This window comes from Cibotium barometz, chromosome 43, assembly GCF_041138505.1.
Source record: "Cibotium barometz isolate CiBa-2024 chromosome 43, ASM4113850v1, whole genome shotgun sequence".
NCBI classification, from domain to species: Eukaryota; Viridiplantae; Streptophyta; class Polypodiopsida; order Cyatheales; family Cibotiaceae; genus Cibotium; species Cibotium barometz.
The window spans coordinates 35,006,321-35,025,861 of NC_141088.1; the positions used below are offsets into that span (position 1 = coordinate 35,006,321).

Genomic DNA, 19,541 nt, shown 5'->3' on the forward strand with positions numbered 1-19,541 from the left:
AAACTTGGCCATAATGAAGCCTAGCACTAAGGGAAGTAGCAAATAGAACGAATTAGTACACCAAATAAGTAGTTGATAGGGAAAATGTGCCGCTAAAGATAGAAAGAATTAGCACAATATCAACTGGCCGCAACTCGGACGAAAACTTCACAATGTGAAATCTTCATGTCCGCTAATACGGCTGAATTATATACCTAGATGAATCCAGGAACATGCCCAAATTCACCTTTTAGGAACGTGCATGTTATATACTCATGGTTGTCAACCCACAAGACTATATAACTATCAACTCCATTATGCATAGTATGGACTAGATACTACGACATCCCCACTAACGTCATCAGTGCCCAATAGTGGGTGTAGAACTCTGTATCAAGATATACTCTCACACACGCACTCCACACACACATAAGAGCATATATTCACGCAAAGCCCTTCATACTGAGTTTCTATCAAACCTCCAGAGATGCAGGGCAGACTTAGCCATAATGAAGCCTAGCACTAAGGGAAGTAGCAAATAGAAAGAATTAGTACATTCCTAAAAGGGGGCTGGGCTTGTTCCCGTCTTAGCGTGGTGTACTGTGTGAATTTCAACCCCTATACCCATCTCTCTCCCCCTTCTCTCTCTATCTATATCTCTTGTACATGTGGTTGAATCTGTCACTGCATGCTCCGTTGGGCTTACAATATGTCAACTTTGTCACACAGAGGCTGAGACAGAGGCCCATTATGTATGCAGATGCTCGGTATACTATAAGATTAGGGGGACGTTCCACTGCCCCTTCAGAGATGGATTTGGACCACTTTCCAAGATCATGGATTTCCCAGACCAGAGATCATAGTTTCCAGAAACGGCGTTTCTGGACCACCGAAACGTGGAAACGTTTCGGAAACATTTCCAGAAACGGAAACGGCGTTTCCAAGTTTTATTTTTTCCGGGGTTTAGAAACCCGCGTGCTCTCTTTCGCCGGCATTTTGCGCCTTCTTTCCGCCGCTTTCCGCCGCCTGTTTGGAGCTGCTCTACCCATCTACCTTGCCCTCTACTCCTCTACCTCCACATCAGCCCTCTACCACGCCCTCTACCTCTCTACTTGGGGCCTCCACCTTTGCCATCTAAGCTCTACCAAGCAAGAAGGAGTCACACCTTGCTCGCAGCCTGCAGGACCAGAAAAACAGCCTCCACTTCTCGAATCTCTCCGAGTCTTCCGACCTCGAACCGCACAAGTAAGTTAAGTAACATGGCTCGGACTCCGGATCCTTTTTGGCAGCATGTTGAGCAAGTGGGGGGTTATGCAGGATCTGGTGGCTCCAGGAAATGGAGATGTAAATATTGTGGGTTGGTCAAAACGGGGAGTGTCACCCGTGTGAAGGACCATCTTGCTCATGTTCCAAACAAAGATGTAGTGCCATGCCCCTCTGTTCCTCTAGATGTTCGGAAAAGCCTTGAAATGTGGAGGCGAAAGCGTTTGGCCATTCCCGAAGAGGAAGTATCTACAGCAATGGGTGGTCAAGAGCATGAAGCTGGTCACGAGGAAGAGATTGAACTTGAGCAAAGATGTATTTTTCAAGCTTTTGTAATGTTTTTATTAATTATATATGTATGTATTAAACCCTAAAACCGAAACTCCGTTTCCCCGTTTCTTCTCGAAGGCCGAAACTCCGAAACTCCGTTTCCCGCCGTGCTCCGCACCCCCGTTTCCGAAACTCGTGGAAACTATGCCAGAGATGCTTGGGACTTTCCCTCCTGGAGCTTCGCAAACACAGGGAGTCCCTTTTGCGGCTTAGACCGGCGGTACCCGTTAGAGGACCAGTACAGAGAGCTCTCACCGACTTCTTCCAGACTAGAGTGACGAGGGCAGATTACCCACTGCACCCGACCTTCAAGCTGATGCAAGAGCTCGACAGAGAGGAGTGACACTAGACAAAGCCATTGAGCTATGCAGAGCCCGACACCCTCAACCTCGTGGTCCCCGCCCACGCCCGCATCACTACAGGAGAATCAGAGCCATCAGCTCCCACCACCATAGGACTTTCTCCCGTCGGCCCAATTTTACTACATTGGGCGCCATGTTGCAGTATCCTATGCAAGATATTTTAGGGTGATATGAGAGTTACATGCTTTTTGTTTTGGAAACAGATCTGACATTTCAGCTCTTATTACTTTCTTTGAATTTTTATTTTTATGATGTATTTCATGGACATGATGTAACCTTTTGGTCTCATAGGTCATTTTGGCCTTTTGTAGACATTAATACAACTTTCTTTCTTTCTCCCCTCTCCCTTTACCACATCCCCTGACAGCCACCTCTCCCTCACCCACCTGAGCCTCACCCCCCCCATTCCTCCTCCTTCCACTTGAGTATGGTTAGAGATGCAAATGGGAGAGCACAGGATCATGATGGGCTGCTTGCCGAGCATTTCTCCCATGCCAGGGATGTGTTGGCTCCACTTTTGGTTCATATGTTTAACAGGGCAGTATGCGAGGGTTTTCCCGACAGTTGGTCCTCGAATACCATTGTGCTCATTTTGAAGGTAGGTGACCCATGGACCCCGGCAACTATAGGACCATTATGATTGGTCACACATTGGCCAAGATTTATGGATCGATCTTGGAGCATGAGCTCACCAGATGGGCCGAGGAGCAAAGACTCAAAGCACCACGGCAGGTAGGTTTTCGGAGAGGACACTCCACACTGGATCACATTTTCACATCCCGAGGCATCATTGAGGGGAGAGCTCATGGGCATCACATATACTGTTGCTTTGTGGATTTCCGCAAGGATTTTGACACCGTCCCACGGGCCAAATTGATGAGGAGACTGCAGGATATGGGTGTACCAGCAGATATGCTTTGGGGGAATCCTCACACTGTACGAGTCCATCACTGGCAGAGTATGGGCCCCAAGGGGTGACTCAGATGTGATACACAACACTATCGGAAAGAAACAGGGCTGCCCCCTGTCTCCTACTCTCTGTGGGCTATACATTGATGAGATATCTGACTCCATCGATAGACAGGGAGGACCAGGAGCACAATTGGCAGGAGTCTTGATACCTATTTTATTGTATGCAGATGACATTGTCCTTATCTCTGATTCACCAGAGGGGCTGCAGAGGCACTTGGATGCATTTTGCGAGGATCGGGACCTCACGGTGAACCTTGGAAAGACCAAGGTTATGATCTTTAACACATTCCCACAATGGGCAGGCAAATCCGCACCTCAATTTACGTATAGTGGGCAGCCCGTGGAGTATGTGGCCTCTTATGTATATCTTGGGATCACTTTTGCCAAGCCTCAGTTCTCTATGCGGAAGGCAGCCGAAACCAGATTGATGCGAGGATATGCAGCTATGGGCTCAATTGAGAGGCATTGCTCACAGATACAGTTTTAGGAGCCAAGGACGAAGCTGGCTGTTTGACACATTAGTCACACCTGCATTATTGTATGGAGCTCCCATTTGGGGTCCCAATTTATACCATAGGAGACGACGGAGAAGGGAGTCAGATGTGACAGATACAAGAGAGGTAAATGATGGGTGGAAGCCGATGGAGAGGCCACTAGTGATGATGATCTCGCACATGATCAGGAGTAAGCCTTCAGTGCCACATGAGATTGTGCGAGCGGAGATGGGGGCTTCCCCTATCGTGACGGAAGCTCTTTTCGAGACAGTGACATACTAGCACAGATTATGGGAGCTCCCACTAGATAGATACCCCCATCTTGCCCTAGAGTCCTCCGAATAGTTGGCACTTGATGGAGACACGCAGTGTTGGTATGCACAGGTGAGCACTTGGTTTGGTATGCATGGCATGCAGATGGGGACACTCCCACCGTTTCAATATAGCAAAGAGGCCCCTTCCTTTGCTCTCAGCCGCACAGAACCGAACAGGGTGATCAGGAAGGACACTGTGAGATTGGATACTCAGATGACCTGGCATCCACCCCTCCAACCCCTAGGGACAAAGATGGCTTTCTATAGAGACCATCTTCGTCACATGACGGAGGACGGCTTCATCATACACCCACACTACATGGATACACATCTCTCATTCGAGGTGCGGTGTGCGATTAGACAGATCCGTACCTCATCCCACCAGTTGAGAGTGGAGACAACTAAATATGGGCCGAGAGCAATTGCACCAAAGGACAGGACATGCCAGCTTTGCCATACAGAGGCTCATTATATATGCAGGAGCCCATTATACTATGAGATGAGGGGGAGGTTCCACTACCTCTTCCGAGAGGGATTTGGACCACGCTCTAGGATCGTGGATTTTCCGGACCAAAGATGACTGGGGCTCTTTCTTCTAGAGCTCCACAGACATAGGGAATCCCTACTGCGGCCCAATTCAGTTGCACTTGCCTGAGGACCAGCACAAAGAGCTCTCATTGACTTCTCCCGAGAGCAAATCCGACCTCCAAGCTGATGCAGGAGCCCGGCCGAGACGAGTGACATTAGACAGAGCCACCGAGCTATGCAAAGCCCCATAGTGGCCACCGCCCACACTCACGTCACCTCAAGAGGATCAGAGCTATCATTTCCCACCACCGGAGCACTTTCTCCCGCCCTGTCAGCCTCACTACGTTGGGTACCATGTTGCAACGCCCTATGTGAGAGATTCTTGACTGATGGGAGAGCTTGAAGCTCTTTATGATTAATTTCCATGGTCATTTTCTTAGTTTTACTTCCAATACCATGATGATGTATTCCATGGACATGATGTAACATTTTGGTCTCATAGCTCATTTTGGCCTTTTGAAGACGTTAATACAACTCTCTCTCTCCACTGCTGGCCTGCGCATCGCCCCTATCTCGCTGCCGCTGTTGTGCACGTCACCGCTCCCTCTCGTGATACGTGCAAGTGGTCGCCCTTCTCTTGTGTCCCTCCATCTGACCTCCACTCGCGCGCTGCGCACAAGCTCTATCTGCCCGCACTACACATGTTCCCCCTCTCTCGCGTTGCCGCTATTGTGCACATCGCCGCTCCCTCGTGATATGTGCAGGTGGCCACCCTTCTCTCGTGTCCCTCCGTCTATCTTCCTACACTACCCATTGATACGTCAGGATTTGATACAGCTATACACACGTCATACATGGATTGATCCTCCACAGCCTCTTCCTATGAAGAGGCAGCACTACCACGATCATTTCTTACAGCTCACAGAGGATGGGTTTGGGGTTACATGGATGTATATATGTCTCATGCCATGCGCACTACTATTGGGCAGCTTCGGGTATCTTCACACACTCTAGAAATAGAAACGTTTTGTCACAAAACGTTTCGCAAGTTTCGCCAGACCAAAACGGGTTTTTGGTGACTATGTCCCGGACCTCGCTCCCCCACTCTTCCTTCTTTCACTTGAGCATGGTGAGAGATGCTATTGATAGGATGCAAACTGGGAGAGCACAGGATCGTGATGGACTCCTCACCGAGCATTTCTCCCATGCTAGGGACACGCTAGCCCCTTTACTAGTTCACATGTTTAACAGGGCTTTGTGTGAGGGCTTCCCCGCCAGCTGGTCATCAAATACTATTGTACCTATCTTGAAAGCAGGTGACCCCATGGACCCCAACAACTACATAGACTATCAGATTGGTCACACCTTGGCCAAGATTTATGGTTCGATTTTGGAGCATGAGCTTAGTAGCTGGTCCGAGGAGCAGAGACTCGGAGCACCCGGGCAGGCAGGCTTCAGGAGAGGGCACTTCACACTAGGTTATATCTTTACACTACGGGGGATCATTGAGGAGGGTAGAGCTCATAGGCATCGGATATATTGCTGCTTTGTGGATTTCCGGTCTCATAGGCCCATTGGGTCTTCAGTAGACGCTCTCTCTCTCTCTCTCTCTCTCTCTCTCTCTCTCTCTCTCTCTCTCTCTCTCTCTCTCTCTCTCTACACACGGCTGCATTACAGAGCTTCCCACATCGTGTCCACTCAAAAGAGCCTGCGAGATCTGGGACTATGCCCCAGAACAGATGGTATGATGACGAGTGCAGAGCCCTATACTCACGTCTCGAGAGCCTTGGGAGCCATCACAGAGTAGGAGTCGAGGAGAGAGATGAGGAGACTTACTCGCCGCAAAAGGCGAGCCTTCGCAGAGATACAGGAGCTAGAGATCTTCCATTTCTTCATGAGTAGAGACAGCCCTATCTCATGGCAGCACTTCAAAGAGCCCCAGACACCGACACCCATTGCAGACCCACAGACATGGCACACATATGCACAGGGCCTATACCACGCCCCACAGCAGCCACCTATACCTCAGCCACAGGAGCCTCGACCTACCACAGCTAGCTTCTTTACCCACTCGATGGTAAAGGAAGCTATCCGCCGCCTACAGCATGGACGGGCCGCCGACCATATGGGCCTACAGGGTGAGCATCTCATATATGCAGTAGATTCTTTGGCTCCTTTTCTTGCACACCTGTTTAACAGGGCACTAGCAGAGGGTTTGCCTGCGGAGTGGACGATGCACACCATTGTGCCGATCCACAAAACAAGGGATATGCTCGATCCGAGCAACTACAGGACGGTTATGGTTTGGCCACGTGTTGGCCAAACTCTATGGTGCAGTGTTGGAGCAAGAGCTTAGCTTATATGCTGAGCGAGCAGGTTTACGCTCATCAGGGCAGGCAGGCTTCAGGAGAGCTTTCTCTACCACTGACCATGTATTCACTTTGAGATGTGTGATTGATCAGGCCAGAGTGAGGAAGAGAAAGCTCTATTGCTGCTTTGTGGATTTCCGCAAGGCATTTGACACAGTACCACGAGAGAGGCTCTTTCAGCGCCTGGAGTCTCTTGGCATACCAGCAAATATGACATGGGGAATCTATGCATTATATGAGCAGGTTTTCCGGCGAGTCAGATGCCCAAGAGGTATGTCCGAGACTATTGCTAGCACCATTGGTGTGAAGCAAGGATGCCCACTTTCCCCCACACTATTTGGGTTATACATTGATGAGGTGGCTGACTTCATTACACGAGGAGGCGGAGATGGAGTTGATCTAGCAGGTACCTCAGTACATATTATGCTTTATGCTGATGATATTGTATTAGTGTCTGAGTCTCCAGGAGGTCTACAGCAGCATCTCCATGCACTCGATGATTTCTGCACACAGAGGGGTCTTACTGTGAACCTTGGGAAAACCAAGGTTATGGTCTTTCATACATTGAGACAAGGCAGGAGTCAGCTGACATTCTCAAACAACTCCAGAGGGGGGACGACAGACACAAATTACTACATTTTTTCAGAGATCCATCCCACTCCCAGCCCCTACACAGCAGGGAATTACTCTCCAAAGAGCAGAGACACTCAGAGCCCACAGGAGACAGAGGACACCTGGCTTTCGGACACTCAGAGCCCACAAGAGACAGAGGACACCTGGCTTTCGGACACCACGCCTATACCAGAGAGAGATGACAAAGATCAGAACTCAGTTTCACAGAGAGGATGCGGAGCTCGCTTCAGAGCAGACCCGAGCACGTTCTTCAGGGAGCTGTGGACACCCCCTTCATTGATGTATACCATTTTATACCCCCAGTATGGTACAGGATGGAGCTAGCTAGGTTGCATATCATGATTGTATACTCCATGCATATAGCCTTGCATTCTCCTAGTAGTAGAGCTCCATCCCCTCCCCCCCACTCATTGTACTTATTGCACACCCAGATTCAGCTTTTTAGTTCAGTACTTTTTCATTTTGTTGGGATGACAGAGGATACCCCACACAGGTACATTGATTTGTCTCATAGGCCGAGTTCGGTCTTTTGGAAGACGTTAATAAAATCTTTCTTTCTTTCTTTCTTTCTCTCTCCATTCCATGATGAGATATGCCATGGACATTATTGAATCACTTTGGTCTCATAGGCCCATTGGGTCTTCAGTAGATGCCATTGAATTTGCCAAAAATCCAAGAGGTGCATGGAGGGGCACCAAAGGGAAAGCAAAGGATATCATGGGAGACTTCACGGAGGAAGAAATGCTCAAGTATGTCAAGCAATTATATATGCACCCACATGCCCCACCTATGGTCACAAATGCAGTCCACCTTAATAGCCCAGATTTTCTCTCACTAGAGGCTGTGAATGAAGGCTTGAAGAAAATGGCTAACGGGAAGGCCGCTGACACATTACACCTCAAGGCTGAGCTACTCAAGTGGACAAAAGAGTATACAAGAGAATGTATTGCTCTTCTATTGAATGATGCAATTGTCAACAGTTTCCCACCAGAATGGCAAGAGAATTGGATAAAGCCTATCTATAAAGGGGGAGATAAGAACCAACTCACCAACTACAGAACCATTATGGTTGGATCCACTATGGCCAAGCTATTTAGTACAATTGTTGAGAGCAAACTCAGCTTATGGGCAGAAATGAATGAGAAGAGAGCCATTGGACAAGCCGGGTTCCAGAGAGACCATAACACAGTAGATCACTTGGTCACAATACGGGTTCTGATGGAGGAGAGCCGTTTACAAGGAAAACCCCTCTTTTGCTGCTTTGTAGATTTTAAGAAAGCATTTGACACCGTGCCAAGGAACAGCCTATGGGAGAGAATGTGCACTTAGGGGTGCCAAATGACCTAAGGGTGGCAGTCTATAAACTCTATGAGAAGGTGGTCTGTCAACTCAAAGGCACAAATGGAATGTCAACCTCTTTTTACAGCAATATGGGTGTCAAACAGGGCTGCCCTCTGTCACCAACTTTGTTTGGCCTATGCATTGATAGATTGGAAGAGTTGGTCAGGGAAACAAAGCCTGCTGAACTGAAAGATGCCCCTCAAATTTTTGGATACACTATATTACTGCTACTATATGCAGATGATGTAGTATTTTTTTCATACACAGCAGAAAACATGCAGCGGATGATGCACATGCTCCATGAGTTTTGTAAGGAAAGTGGCCTAGCAGTCAATGTCACCAAAACTAAAATGATGGTAGTGAAAACAATTCAGCCTACCAACTATCCATGCATTCTGTATAATGGACAGCAAATTGAGATGGTGCAGTCATTCAAGTATCTGGGAGTTGATGTCCCGGCAAATCACAGGTGGAATCAGTGTGTACAAAGAAGGATTGATGCTGGGTGGGGGAAATATTACCACTTTGAGAATGATTGCAGCAGCAGTAACACCAAGAGATGGCACATTAGGCGCATATTATTCGATGCATGTCTTACAAACGGTGCTCTATGGAGTTGAGGTATGGGGTGGCAGTATCTCTCCATCAACATGGAATGACATTGAGAAAATGCAAAAGGCATTCCTTAGAAGACACTTGGGAGTCAAAATTACCACTCCTTACTCTATATTACTCCTTGAAACAGGCAGCAGACCCATTGAGCTCCGAGCACTTGAAAGGGTTTTTAAGTACATAAGGAAGGTCAAATCCATGAAGGTGGAGAGACTACCGAGGAAAGCATGGGAAGCAAGTAAGAGACCACAAAAGACAAACAAAAGTAAGATGCTATCATCAGGATGGATGCATGACATCAAGGGCTGGTTCCAAAGATGGGGTGTAGCCTCGTACCTAGATACATCACCAGACAAAGTAGACGAGATAGCATTCCACCAAGCATTATTGGAAGCACTACATTGCCAATGGCAATCAGCAGAAAAAAGGGCTAAATACGAATACTACTGTTCGTACATTAATCCAAACCACTGGGTCACATACTCACAAGAAGAAGATAATGCTCAGAAATACATAAGCACACCCATTCCTGCTAATGCCAGGCGAGGTCTTGCGCTCATCCGCACCCGGTCACACACCCTCAAGATTGAGAGAGGAGCATGGAGCGGTGTCTCGAGAGAGAAAAGATTATGCCAGCTATGTAGTCTGGGAGCAGTGGAGACAGAGGAGCATGTTCTTTTAACATGCCCACAATATCAGCACATAAGGAGAGATTTCAACACCACTTTAGAAGGATACACCGACTTAGTGAATTTGCTCTTTATGGCCAACTTGCTGCCCTTGGCATATACTTCATCAAAATTCTCAAGCACCGTGACTACCTTGTAACGCAATTGGCCACACACTAGTCTTTCCCTCCCATGAAAGGAGGAGGCTTTGTTTACAGCTTTTCAAACACAAGTGGCCAATGATCCGAGAAAACTTGTTACTGATCAACCATCATAGTAAGAACCTCTGGCAAAAAGAGATCTTGATGTAAAATATACATCCTATCCAATCTAGCATAAGTGCCCCGAAACTGTTGTGAGGCATAAGTGTAACCCCTTTCATCTGGATGCAACCAAGACCACATGTCTTGTTTTAGCGACCTTGCTGCAAAAGATTCACACGCCATTCTCTCCGGGCCATGATGCCATCCATTTCAGAATGAGGTGACGTGGCTTGCTCCCTGGAGACACACATATTAAAGTCTCCCATCACAAAGCCAGGATGAGAGATTGAAAGAGCACACAAGTCATTCCACAGCAAACGGCGTGCATGAGTGTAACGCGCGGAAGCTCTGGGGAGTCTTCTTTCAGCCCTAAACACTCTTGAAAACCTTCTGATGCAAAACGCACCATCTGATGCAAAAACGCAGGTAGAGAGAGAGTAGAGAGAGAGAGAGAGTGAGAAGTGCTGGAATTTCAGTATTTACTATGGTACAAAAAGGTACATATCCTTGCCCATGGCTGCCTTCATAAAAAGGTAATAAACCCTAAAATCTGTCCCCTATGGGACCTCCTATTGACTCACACCCCTAGTGGGTGGAATGACTCAAACAAAGAGCAAGTGTGCCTTTATATAGACCTTGGAGCATGTGGGAAACTGGCCGACTGCTGGTCGGCCAGTTCATAATTCATTAAACTCCATTTGATGCAGCCGACTGTGGTATCTTCCATATTCCTTGATGCGCCTGCTGCCAGCACCCTCTGTCCTGCAGCCGACAGCCCTTTGGTAATGCTGATGTCAGCCTCCATGCAGCCGACAGCCTTCTGATCCATGCTTTGCTCCATGTCCACCTCAGATGAGTCACCTGAAGCTCCTACCTTCTGGTTCTACTGGTTCATAATCTTTATCTGCTTGCCTCTTCTGGATCTAGCCCTAGAAATGCAGATCTTTGCAGCCATGGGCTGCCTTCATAAAAAGGTAATAAACCCTAAAATCTGTCCCCTATGGGACCTCCTATTGACTCACACCCCTAGTGGGTGGAATGACTCAAACAAAGAGCAAGTGTGCCTTTATATAGGCCTTGGAGCATGTGGGAAACTGGCCGACTGCTGGTCGGCCAGTTCATAATTCATTAAACTCCATTTGATGCAGCCGACTGTGGTATCTTCCATATTCCTTGATGCGCCTGCTGCCAGCACCCTCTGTCCTGCAGCCGACAGCCCTTTGGTAATGCTGATGTCAGCCTCCATGCAGCCGACAGCCTTCTGATCCATGCTTTGCTCCATGTCCACCTCAGATGAGTCACCTGAAGCTCCTACCTTCTGGTTCTACTGGTTCATAATCTTTATCTGCTTGCCTCTTCTGGATCTAGCCCTAGAAATGTCCATGGCATCTGTGATGCACATGACAATGAGCATTATTTGGAGCATACACCCCTAACAACCATAAAGGCGTATCATCCCAAACAATCTGTATCACTAGAAATCTTCCATGAACATCTTGAATCACAAGAGAAGGCTGAAACTGCGAACGAACAGCAAACATAACACCTGACTGCGAAGCAGGATGTCCGCTGTAGAAAACATGAAACCCCTTATATACATAGGCTTTGCCAGCCAACTTATGCTGCTTATGTTCAACTGCACACAAAACATCCCAACCATGACAAAAAGTTGTACGCCAAAGCCTGAACTGCTTTTGGCGCGAAGAAATACCCTTTACATTCCATTGTACAATTTTCATAAGCCTCTCTCTCTCTCTCTCTCTCTTCTCTGCGTTTTTCTGCTATGGACTTGCTCTTGTGTTTTCAGATCTTGTCTTCATCTCTGCTGCATATTCTGACAGCATTGCCATGGATCAGCCCGCTCATCAAGGAGGACAACACCATGGTCTCCTTTCTCCTCAACCACCAAGGACTTCGGCATGAGTTCAACAAGAGGTCCTCTCTCTCTCTCTCCTCAAATACTCCGACACCCGGTTTGCCTACAACTTCCTCATGTTGGCCCGGTTGAAGGATTGTAACGGTGCTTTGAGGGATCTTTTCCTTAGCGAGGAGTTTGTCGACATGCAAGAGTCCCGTACAAATACCGACCGAAAGTGTAGGTTATGGGCGGATGATGCCTCTTGGTGGGAGAGTGTGAAGACCACGGATGCTATGGTGAGGCCCATAGTCCACCTATTGAGGATTGTAGACACTATGCAACCATGCATAGGCAAGGTCTACGAGGCCATGGATCGCATGATAAAGAAGTTGAAAGACTTCATGCCTGATGAAGACAAATACGAGGAGATCCATGCCTTGTGTCTAGGAAGGTGGAATTCCTACTACTCTCCATTGCGTGTAGCAGCTTATGTGGTGGACCCAAAATTCCAAGGCAACAAGCAGGAGAGCGACCGAAAGGTGAGCGCTAGGTGGAGGACCATCTTCGACCGTCTTGTGCCTGATGCATCGATTAGGTGCAAGATTAGGGACCAGTTTTCCATGTACAGGTCATTTCATGGCTCCTATGGTTGTCATGACACACAGATTGACCGCTCCAAAGTTGGTGCCACTCTATGGTGGGAGGACTTTGGTTCGGATGGACCAGAGCTTCAGTAGTTGGCCATTCGCATACTTAGCCAAGCCGTCAACTCCTCTTGCTTGGAGCAACTTTGGAGCACCTACAACGACATTGCCTCTAGGAAGAGGAGCCGACTCGGGGTAGAGTGTGCCAATGACCTTGTCTTCGTCGGTGCAAACTTGTGAAAGCTTTGCAAGAGCGTGACCAAGAAGACAGATCCCTTCACCGAGTGGGAGATGAGTCAACAAGAAGAGCAACAAGAGGATAAGGTGCAGCAACAGCATGCCAGTGAGGATGAGCTTGATGTTCCTTTGGCACAAGCTACCCATGACCATGAGGCGAGCACTTCACGTGGATGATCATTCATGGATTATGATTCATGGCCCATGGGCCTTACTACTTAGCTCTAGGCTTTAGCACTTTTGAGTCTTTCCATGCTTTAGCCTTTTTAAGTTTTCTGTCCTTCCATGTATAGTGCCTCCTTAAGGCTTAGTCCTGACTCTTGATTCATGACTCATTTTGTATCTACTTAATTATTAATACAATCAACCGTCAACACCTTCACTCTTTGATCGGCGTATTTTGTTAATATGACTCAAAAGCTTACCATTTTAGTGTAAATTTGTGCTCATTTTGATGTACTTCCAAAGTAGAATAAGTGTAGAGTAGAAAAACTTTTAAAAAAAGCATTTTTTAAGTGTCATTCCCTCCCCTGTCCCTGTTCCCTACTTATGGCCGTCCCTCGTCCTGTTCCCGTTCCCGTCCCTATCCCCCGTTACCGTCCCCCGTCCCTTGTTACATGAACTGAATGACTGAATTGCTGAATGGTCCCTTGCTGAATAACAATTTATGCTTATATATGGACTTGGATTGCTGGTCGGCCATTTCTGTTGGACAAAAACCCCTATTTACGTCTGGAAACGCTGCATTTTTCTCCCCTTTGCTGTCGGCCAATGGCTGAACATCCAGCCGCCTGCTGAAGGTACTCTGCTGGCTGCCGACTGCATGTCTACAGCCAGCTGACAGAGAACCTTCTCCTCCATGCCTGATGATGATAATTATGATAATGATGATGAGGATAATGCTGATGGTGAAGATGGTACTTCTGATGCTGATGCTGATGCTGATGGTTCTTCTAATAATGCTGATGAAAGATTGCTTAGGAATGCCACACATGGACACGTGTACACACCCATACCTGCACACACATGCATGCAGATGCCAAGGCCTTGTATTCATCTTCCCATCAAATTGCCTATACTTGATATTCTTTCTGTTTGACTCGCTTTAAGCAAATAAGAAAACATTTCAAGGTGCAATTGAGAACGTACAATGCACATGCAATTGTGTATGCGAGCCTGTGATGAGTGATTATTGAACACATACACTTGAGAGAAAAGATGGACAAGTAGCGTATCACGTACCGCCTTTTACATACACTTGAGAGAAAAGATGGACAAGTAGCATATCACGTACCGCCTTTTACAAGTCTTGCAAAAACTCAGATTTTTAGTGACACGCCTAGGCCCGAACAACCAATGACTTCTCATTTCAATTTTCCAGATGCCATCAACATCAGCAATGTTGCTAGAGCTGCAAATGAAGCAGCATGTGATGCAACCGTAGGCAGGGGTTGATATAGAGGCATCTAGAAGCTGAACAGAAATTGCTAGTAAAGCAATTGGCCAAGGAGATAAAAGTCAAAGCCGACCAGCTTGCATTTGCAGTGCAAGGGGGGCAGAGTTAGAAAGAAAGTTCTATTAAACATCCGACATTCGCTCGATAGTGACACAACTAGGCCCGAGCAACCACCGACTCTTCATTTCCAGATGCCATCAACATCGGCAATGCTGCTAGAGCTGCAAATGAAGCAGTATTTGATGCAACTGAAGGCAAGGGTTGATATAGAGGCATCTAGAAGCTGAACAGAAATCGCTAGTAAAAAATTCAGGTACACTAACACTACATAGATTTCACTCATATATGACGTTATGTATTGAACTTACTTGTGCCATAGATCGTACACTTGTCCACCGGCACTTTTTGGGAGCAAAGTTGACACTAGGGGCTGTCTGATGTAAACGACTCGCAGTTGAAAAAGTGTTTGAAAAGAAAGGTGATGTCCGCTTATCTGCTCCAAGAGAATTTGAGCACGATGCAAGTAGCGCTCCACCCCTTGAGCAGAATTTGAAAATCATTGAATGCCCGTAAACCTTTGAGGCCATATTGCCCTATGAAATGTTGAACAAACAAAAAACATGATTAATCTCTGAGTTATATGTATACAGAAGTATGTGTAAGTTTGTGTATATACGTATGTATGTATCTATATGATTATGTGTATGTTTGTACATATGTGCATGTTCATGTATGTATTTATATGTGTGTAGGTCCCATGAAATACATGCAAGAATGTGTCTACATGTACGATACACATATACATGCACGATATGCATGTTTACGTGCATGTATATATGTTTGTATGTATGTACATTTGCTTTTATTTATGTATGTAGGGCCCATTTAGTAAGTGAAGGAATAAGCATAATGTATAGCATACACATACTTACACAAGCATGTACAATATACATACACGTTCATGAATGTGTGAGGAGCTCACTTTAGTAAAGCACGTGTGTGTGCATACATATGCACGTGTATGTATTATGTGTATATATACACATAGGCATGTACATACAGACAGCTCGCAAATAAAAGTCCTCCAAACTCAAGTCTCCACACTCCATTAAGATGTTGGAGAATTAAGAGTTGCTTGGCAACAGGCACATTCTTTCTCTCTCTCTCTCTCTCTCTCTCTCTCTCTCTCTCTCTCTCTCACACACACACACACACACACCCCATCTTATATTGAAACTAGTTTCGGACAGACGAAGTGCTTGAATTTGAATTCTAGTTAGCCAAAGCACGAGACTTACCAAGCCTATGCTGTAGAAAGCCATGAGGACCGCTTGATACACGCTTGGAGACCGCGAGAATCGTTTATGACTGAGTTAGGTTGTATGTCTGTTAGACCTAGACTTTCTAGGAACCATTAGACAATTTACATCCAGCATGTATGTCGATACATATAAGGCACCAAAATCTTGCATGACATATAGTTAACGCTATTGTGCTTCGATATTGGTAAGGTTTAAGATTATTTTCCTCTTTTGTCTAGAGTTCCAACCTAATTTTTCCTTCTTTTGCAACAAATATTGAGTAATCTTACTTGGAAAGTTATATTTTGACAAATGTTCCTTCGCCATGTATGAGGCTCTCTCTCTCTCTCTCTCTCTCTCTCTCTCTCTCTCTCTCTCTCTCTCTCTCAGAGTCGCAACCGACCATGCATTCCTAGCCTTCCCCCTCACATACCAATACACCACCCATCCCCTTGTTCTGCCATACCACCACCACCCGAGATACCACTTCACCAGAGGTCTCCGACCACATTTACATCACCCTCTCTGACCTCGACCCCCACACCCCACTTGATGAGCTCACCACAAAACTCACAACCACCCTCCACACATCTGCCCGTGCCGCCGCAGCCACCTTCCCACATACCAGAGCCACCCCCCAACCACCATACACAGAATTGTCCCATAGAATAGTTGGTATAATGAGGAGTGTTTTGAAATCCAAGCATGCCTACATCATGAGACAGCGAGACGAGCAGGAGCTATACCAACTATTCTTTGGACAGGACTGCAAAGGAGGCTTGGAGGATCTTCCATGACCAATGCCCACCGACTCCAATCAACTCACCCCACATATGACATACCTTTACCACATCTCCGAGCAGCCACCTCCCCCTCACCTACTAGAACCTCGTCCCCTCCACTTTTCCTTCTTCCATAGGAGCATACTGAGAGATGCTATTGACAGGATGTAGAATGGGAGAGCATAGGATCACGATGAACTAGTCACACTGAGCACTTCTCTTATGTGAGCGGTGACGTGATTTGGTCCCACTCTTGGTTCACATATTCAATAGGGCCTTATGCGAGGGTTTCCCTCTGCCAGTAAGTCCTCTAACACCATTGTGCCCATTCTAAAGGCAAGCAACCCCATGGACCCCAGCAACTACAGGACTATCATGATGGGTCAATTTTGGAGCATGAGCAAAGCAGGTGGGTGAACCTTGGGAAGACCAAGGTTATGATCCTTTACACTACCCCACAATGGATAGACAAATATGCACCGTAGAGCCTGTCACATCATATGTATACCTCAAGATCGCCTTTTCTAGACTCAAGTTGTCCATGAGGAAGGCAGTTGAAGCCAGATTGACACATGACTATGCAGCCCTAGGCTCACTAGAGACGCAATGCTCATAGATACAATTCCAAGGAGCCGAGTGTTGGAGTTTAAGTGATCCAGCATCCATCCTTAGTGTATCCTTGGTGGTACCTTAGAATGCTTTATTCTAAGGTTAGAAGGCTTACTAGAGTTATTGTGTGTAGGTCTAGTAGGTACATTCCCTTGATGTAGGCATCACTTTTTAGGTGAGTTAAGTGAGAAATCTAAGGGAGGTGGAGAGATTCAAGAAATCCTATGAGTTGTGTACTTACTGTGTGCTAAGTAATCGAAGTGGTCCTTTGTGGAAGATACTCTCTACTTGCATAGTTTTCATGGCTATGTCTATGTGGTGACTCTCGACCACACACCATTACTCATTAATCACATTTCATCTTATCTTAGTGAATTGTGTGTGTTCTTTTGTGTGAGTATAGCTTAAGTGATAATCATCATCATTAAGTGATTCAATTAATCCTTGTCAAGTCTAAGCTCACACCATGTCTTTTAACATGGTATCAGAGCTTCCCTTCTTGGGAGCTTTCTCTATGTGAGGAGGAGTGTGTGGGTGTATTTGTGATTTGTTCATAAGCATTCTCTCTTATTATTATTAAGTGGTAGTTTTGGTGAGAGATTCATTATGTGCATTTGTTACTTCTTGGCTAGTTCACTTGCTTCATTTAGTGGCACATTTGAAGTCGCAAGAAGGCAAAAATCCTTTTAAGCCTCTATGTGATTATTGCTTCATTTAGTGGCACATTTGAAGTCGCAAGAAGGCAAAAATCCTTTTAAGCCTCTATGTGATTATTGCTTTGTGTAACCTTTTTGAGCATCATTTTCATTCTCTTAGTGAGTGGCACATTGAAAGATTGAGAGAGGGAGAGCATTTCTATGTGGTGAAAATTTCATCAAGTCTTTCTTCTTGAGTGGCACAAGAGAGCAAAATCAAGCCATTTTGACAAATATGATCTCTGAGTGAGATAAAGAAACTCTTGAAAGAGATCATTAAATCTGAAGTGAACTAGTGAAGAAGGAGCTTCAAATTCAACTCAATGTTGAGCTCATTGTTGAAGTTCTAAATTGTTGATTCTCTGGTGCATTGTGGTCTACAAAAGGATGGAGGCTTCTCTTGGCGATGTCAGAACAAGCTCAGGTAGTTCTTCCTTTGGCTCTATGTAGAGCTAAAACTGAGTGACAGTGACCTCCCACATTTAGAACCCGCTTTAAAATTTGAAATTGGTGTGCCTCTAGTGCATTCATTTTAGGGCAAACCTCTACTACAAAGTATGTGCTCTTCCCTAGTGCACAATAGAAGGCAACTTGCGAAACAATTAAAAAAAGGACTGTGTAAAGTAATGGAGCTAATCCTCCAATGAGTGAGCTCCTCTGTGTGTAAGATGAAAGACCATCTCCTTGTGTGAGCTAAGTAAAGAAGGTAAAGTCACTGGTTCTTCATCTATAGTAGCTCCTTTACATCCATCAAGAATTGCACAACCTTGTTGGCCGGGGTGTGTGTATAGAACCCTCAGCTAAGCGAGCTCTTAACGCGGTGAGCTCTGTGTGAGCTAGTTCAACTTGAGCTCCAAGCTCACAAAAGAGCTTCTCTAACAAGGTGGAGAATAGTGCACTGGTTGAGCTTGAGCTCCAAGCTCACAAAAGAGCTTCTCTATAACAGTAACAAGGGTGGAGAACAGTGAACCATTTTTGTAGCAATAAAGGCAGCATTCTCTCCTTTTGTTTTTTGTGCCAAAATTCAGGTGGTTTTCCCCCCTTTTTCTCCTTTAATAAAAGAATCTAGCATAACCTTTTTTGTATGAGGCTTTAATTGTGAGCATTACACCAACCTTTGTAAAAGCCCTTCACATTATAAAACCCTTCACTCATTGTGTGTATTCCATGTGTTAGTCACAATGCCTAGATTTTTACACACAAAAAGCAAAGCTCACATTGCATTAGCCAAAGGTTCAAGAAAATTTTCAAGAGCAAAGCAAAGCCAAATTACTTAGAGTGGTCAGAGTTTATGTGCACAGAGCTTCATTTATTTGGTGAAGTGGTACTTGAGTAGAGTTTCTCTAGGTGAAAGACAAGCTCTACTCCAATCCAATTATAAAGGACTTTCCTATTCTCATTGGGTTACATTGTGTGTGAAAGGTTGATTATCATGGCAAATATGGTGGGAAAATGTTTTATAGGTCAGACAAGTTTGATGGAACCGAGTACCATACTTGGTGCATCAAGATGCAAATGTGTCTTAAAGAGAAAGACATGTGGGGAGTGGTCAATGGCACTAAAAAGAGGCCAAATAGAGATCCAGATCTTATTGCCAAATGGCCCAACATAGACACCAATGCCTTATCCAGAATCATTTATGGGCTAAATGATAGCCAAATTCCTCAAGTGAGCTCAACAAAGACTTCTAATGAAGCTTGGCTTAGGCTCAAATCCATTTTTGGGCAAACCAGTGTTGCTCCTAGGTTCTTCTTAAGGAAGAATCTTTACATGATGGAAAAGGATGACAAAACTAGTATTACTTCTCATGTCAATGATATTAGATGTATAA

At 45.8% G+C, this 19,541-nt stretch overlaps 1 protein-coding gene across 1 annotated transcript in view; it reads right to left on the reverse strand.

Annotated features, from left to right (window-relative positions):
- The window catches only part of LOC147613861 (uncharacterized), a 38,102-nt gene extending 22,277 nt beyond the window's left edge, over positions 1 to 15,825 (reverse strand). The window contains exons 1-2 of the mRNA XM_086781835.1: positions 15,622 to 15,825; positions 14,692 to 14,916 (exon numbers count right to left, since the gene is read on the reverse strand). Coding sequence (XP_086637961.1) covers positions 14,692 to 14,916; positions 15,622 to 15,645 — 249 coding nt within the window. The 5' untranslated portion in view covers positions 15,646 to 15,825. The remainder of the gene's footprint in view (positions 1 to 14,691; positions 14,917 to 15,621) is intronic.
- Positions 15,826 to 19,541: the final 3,716 nt, after the last annotated feature.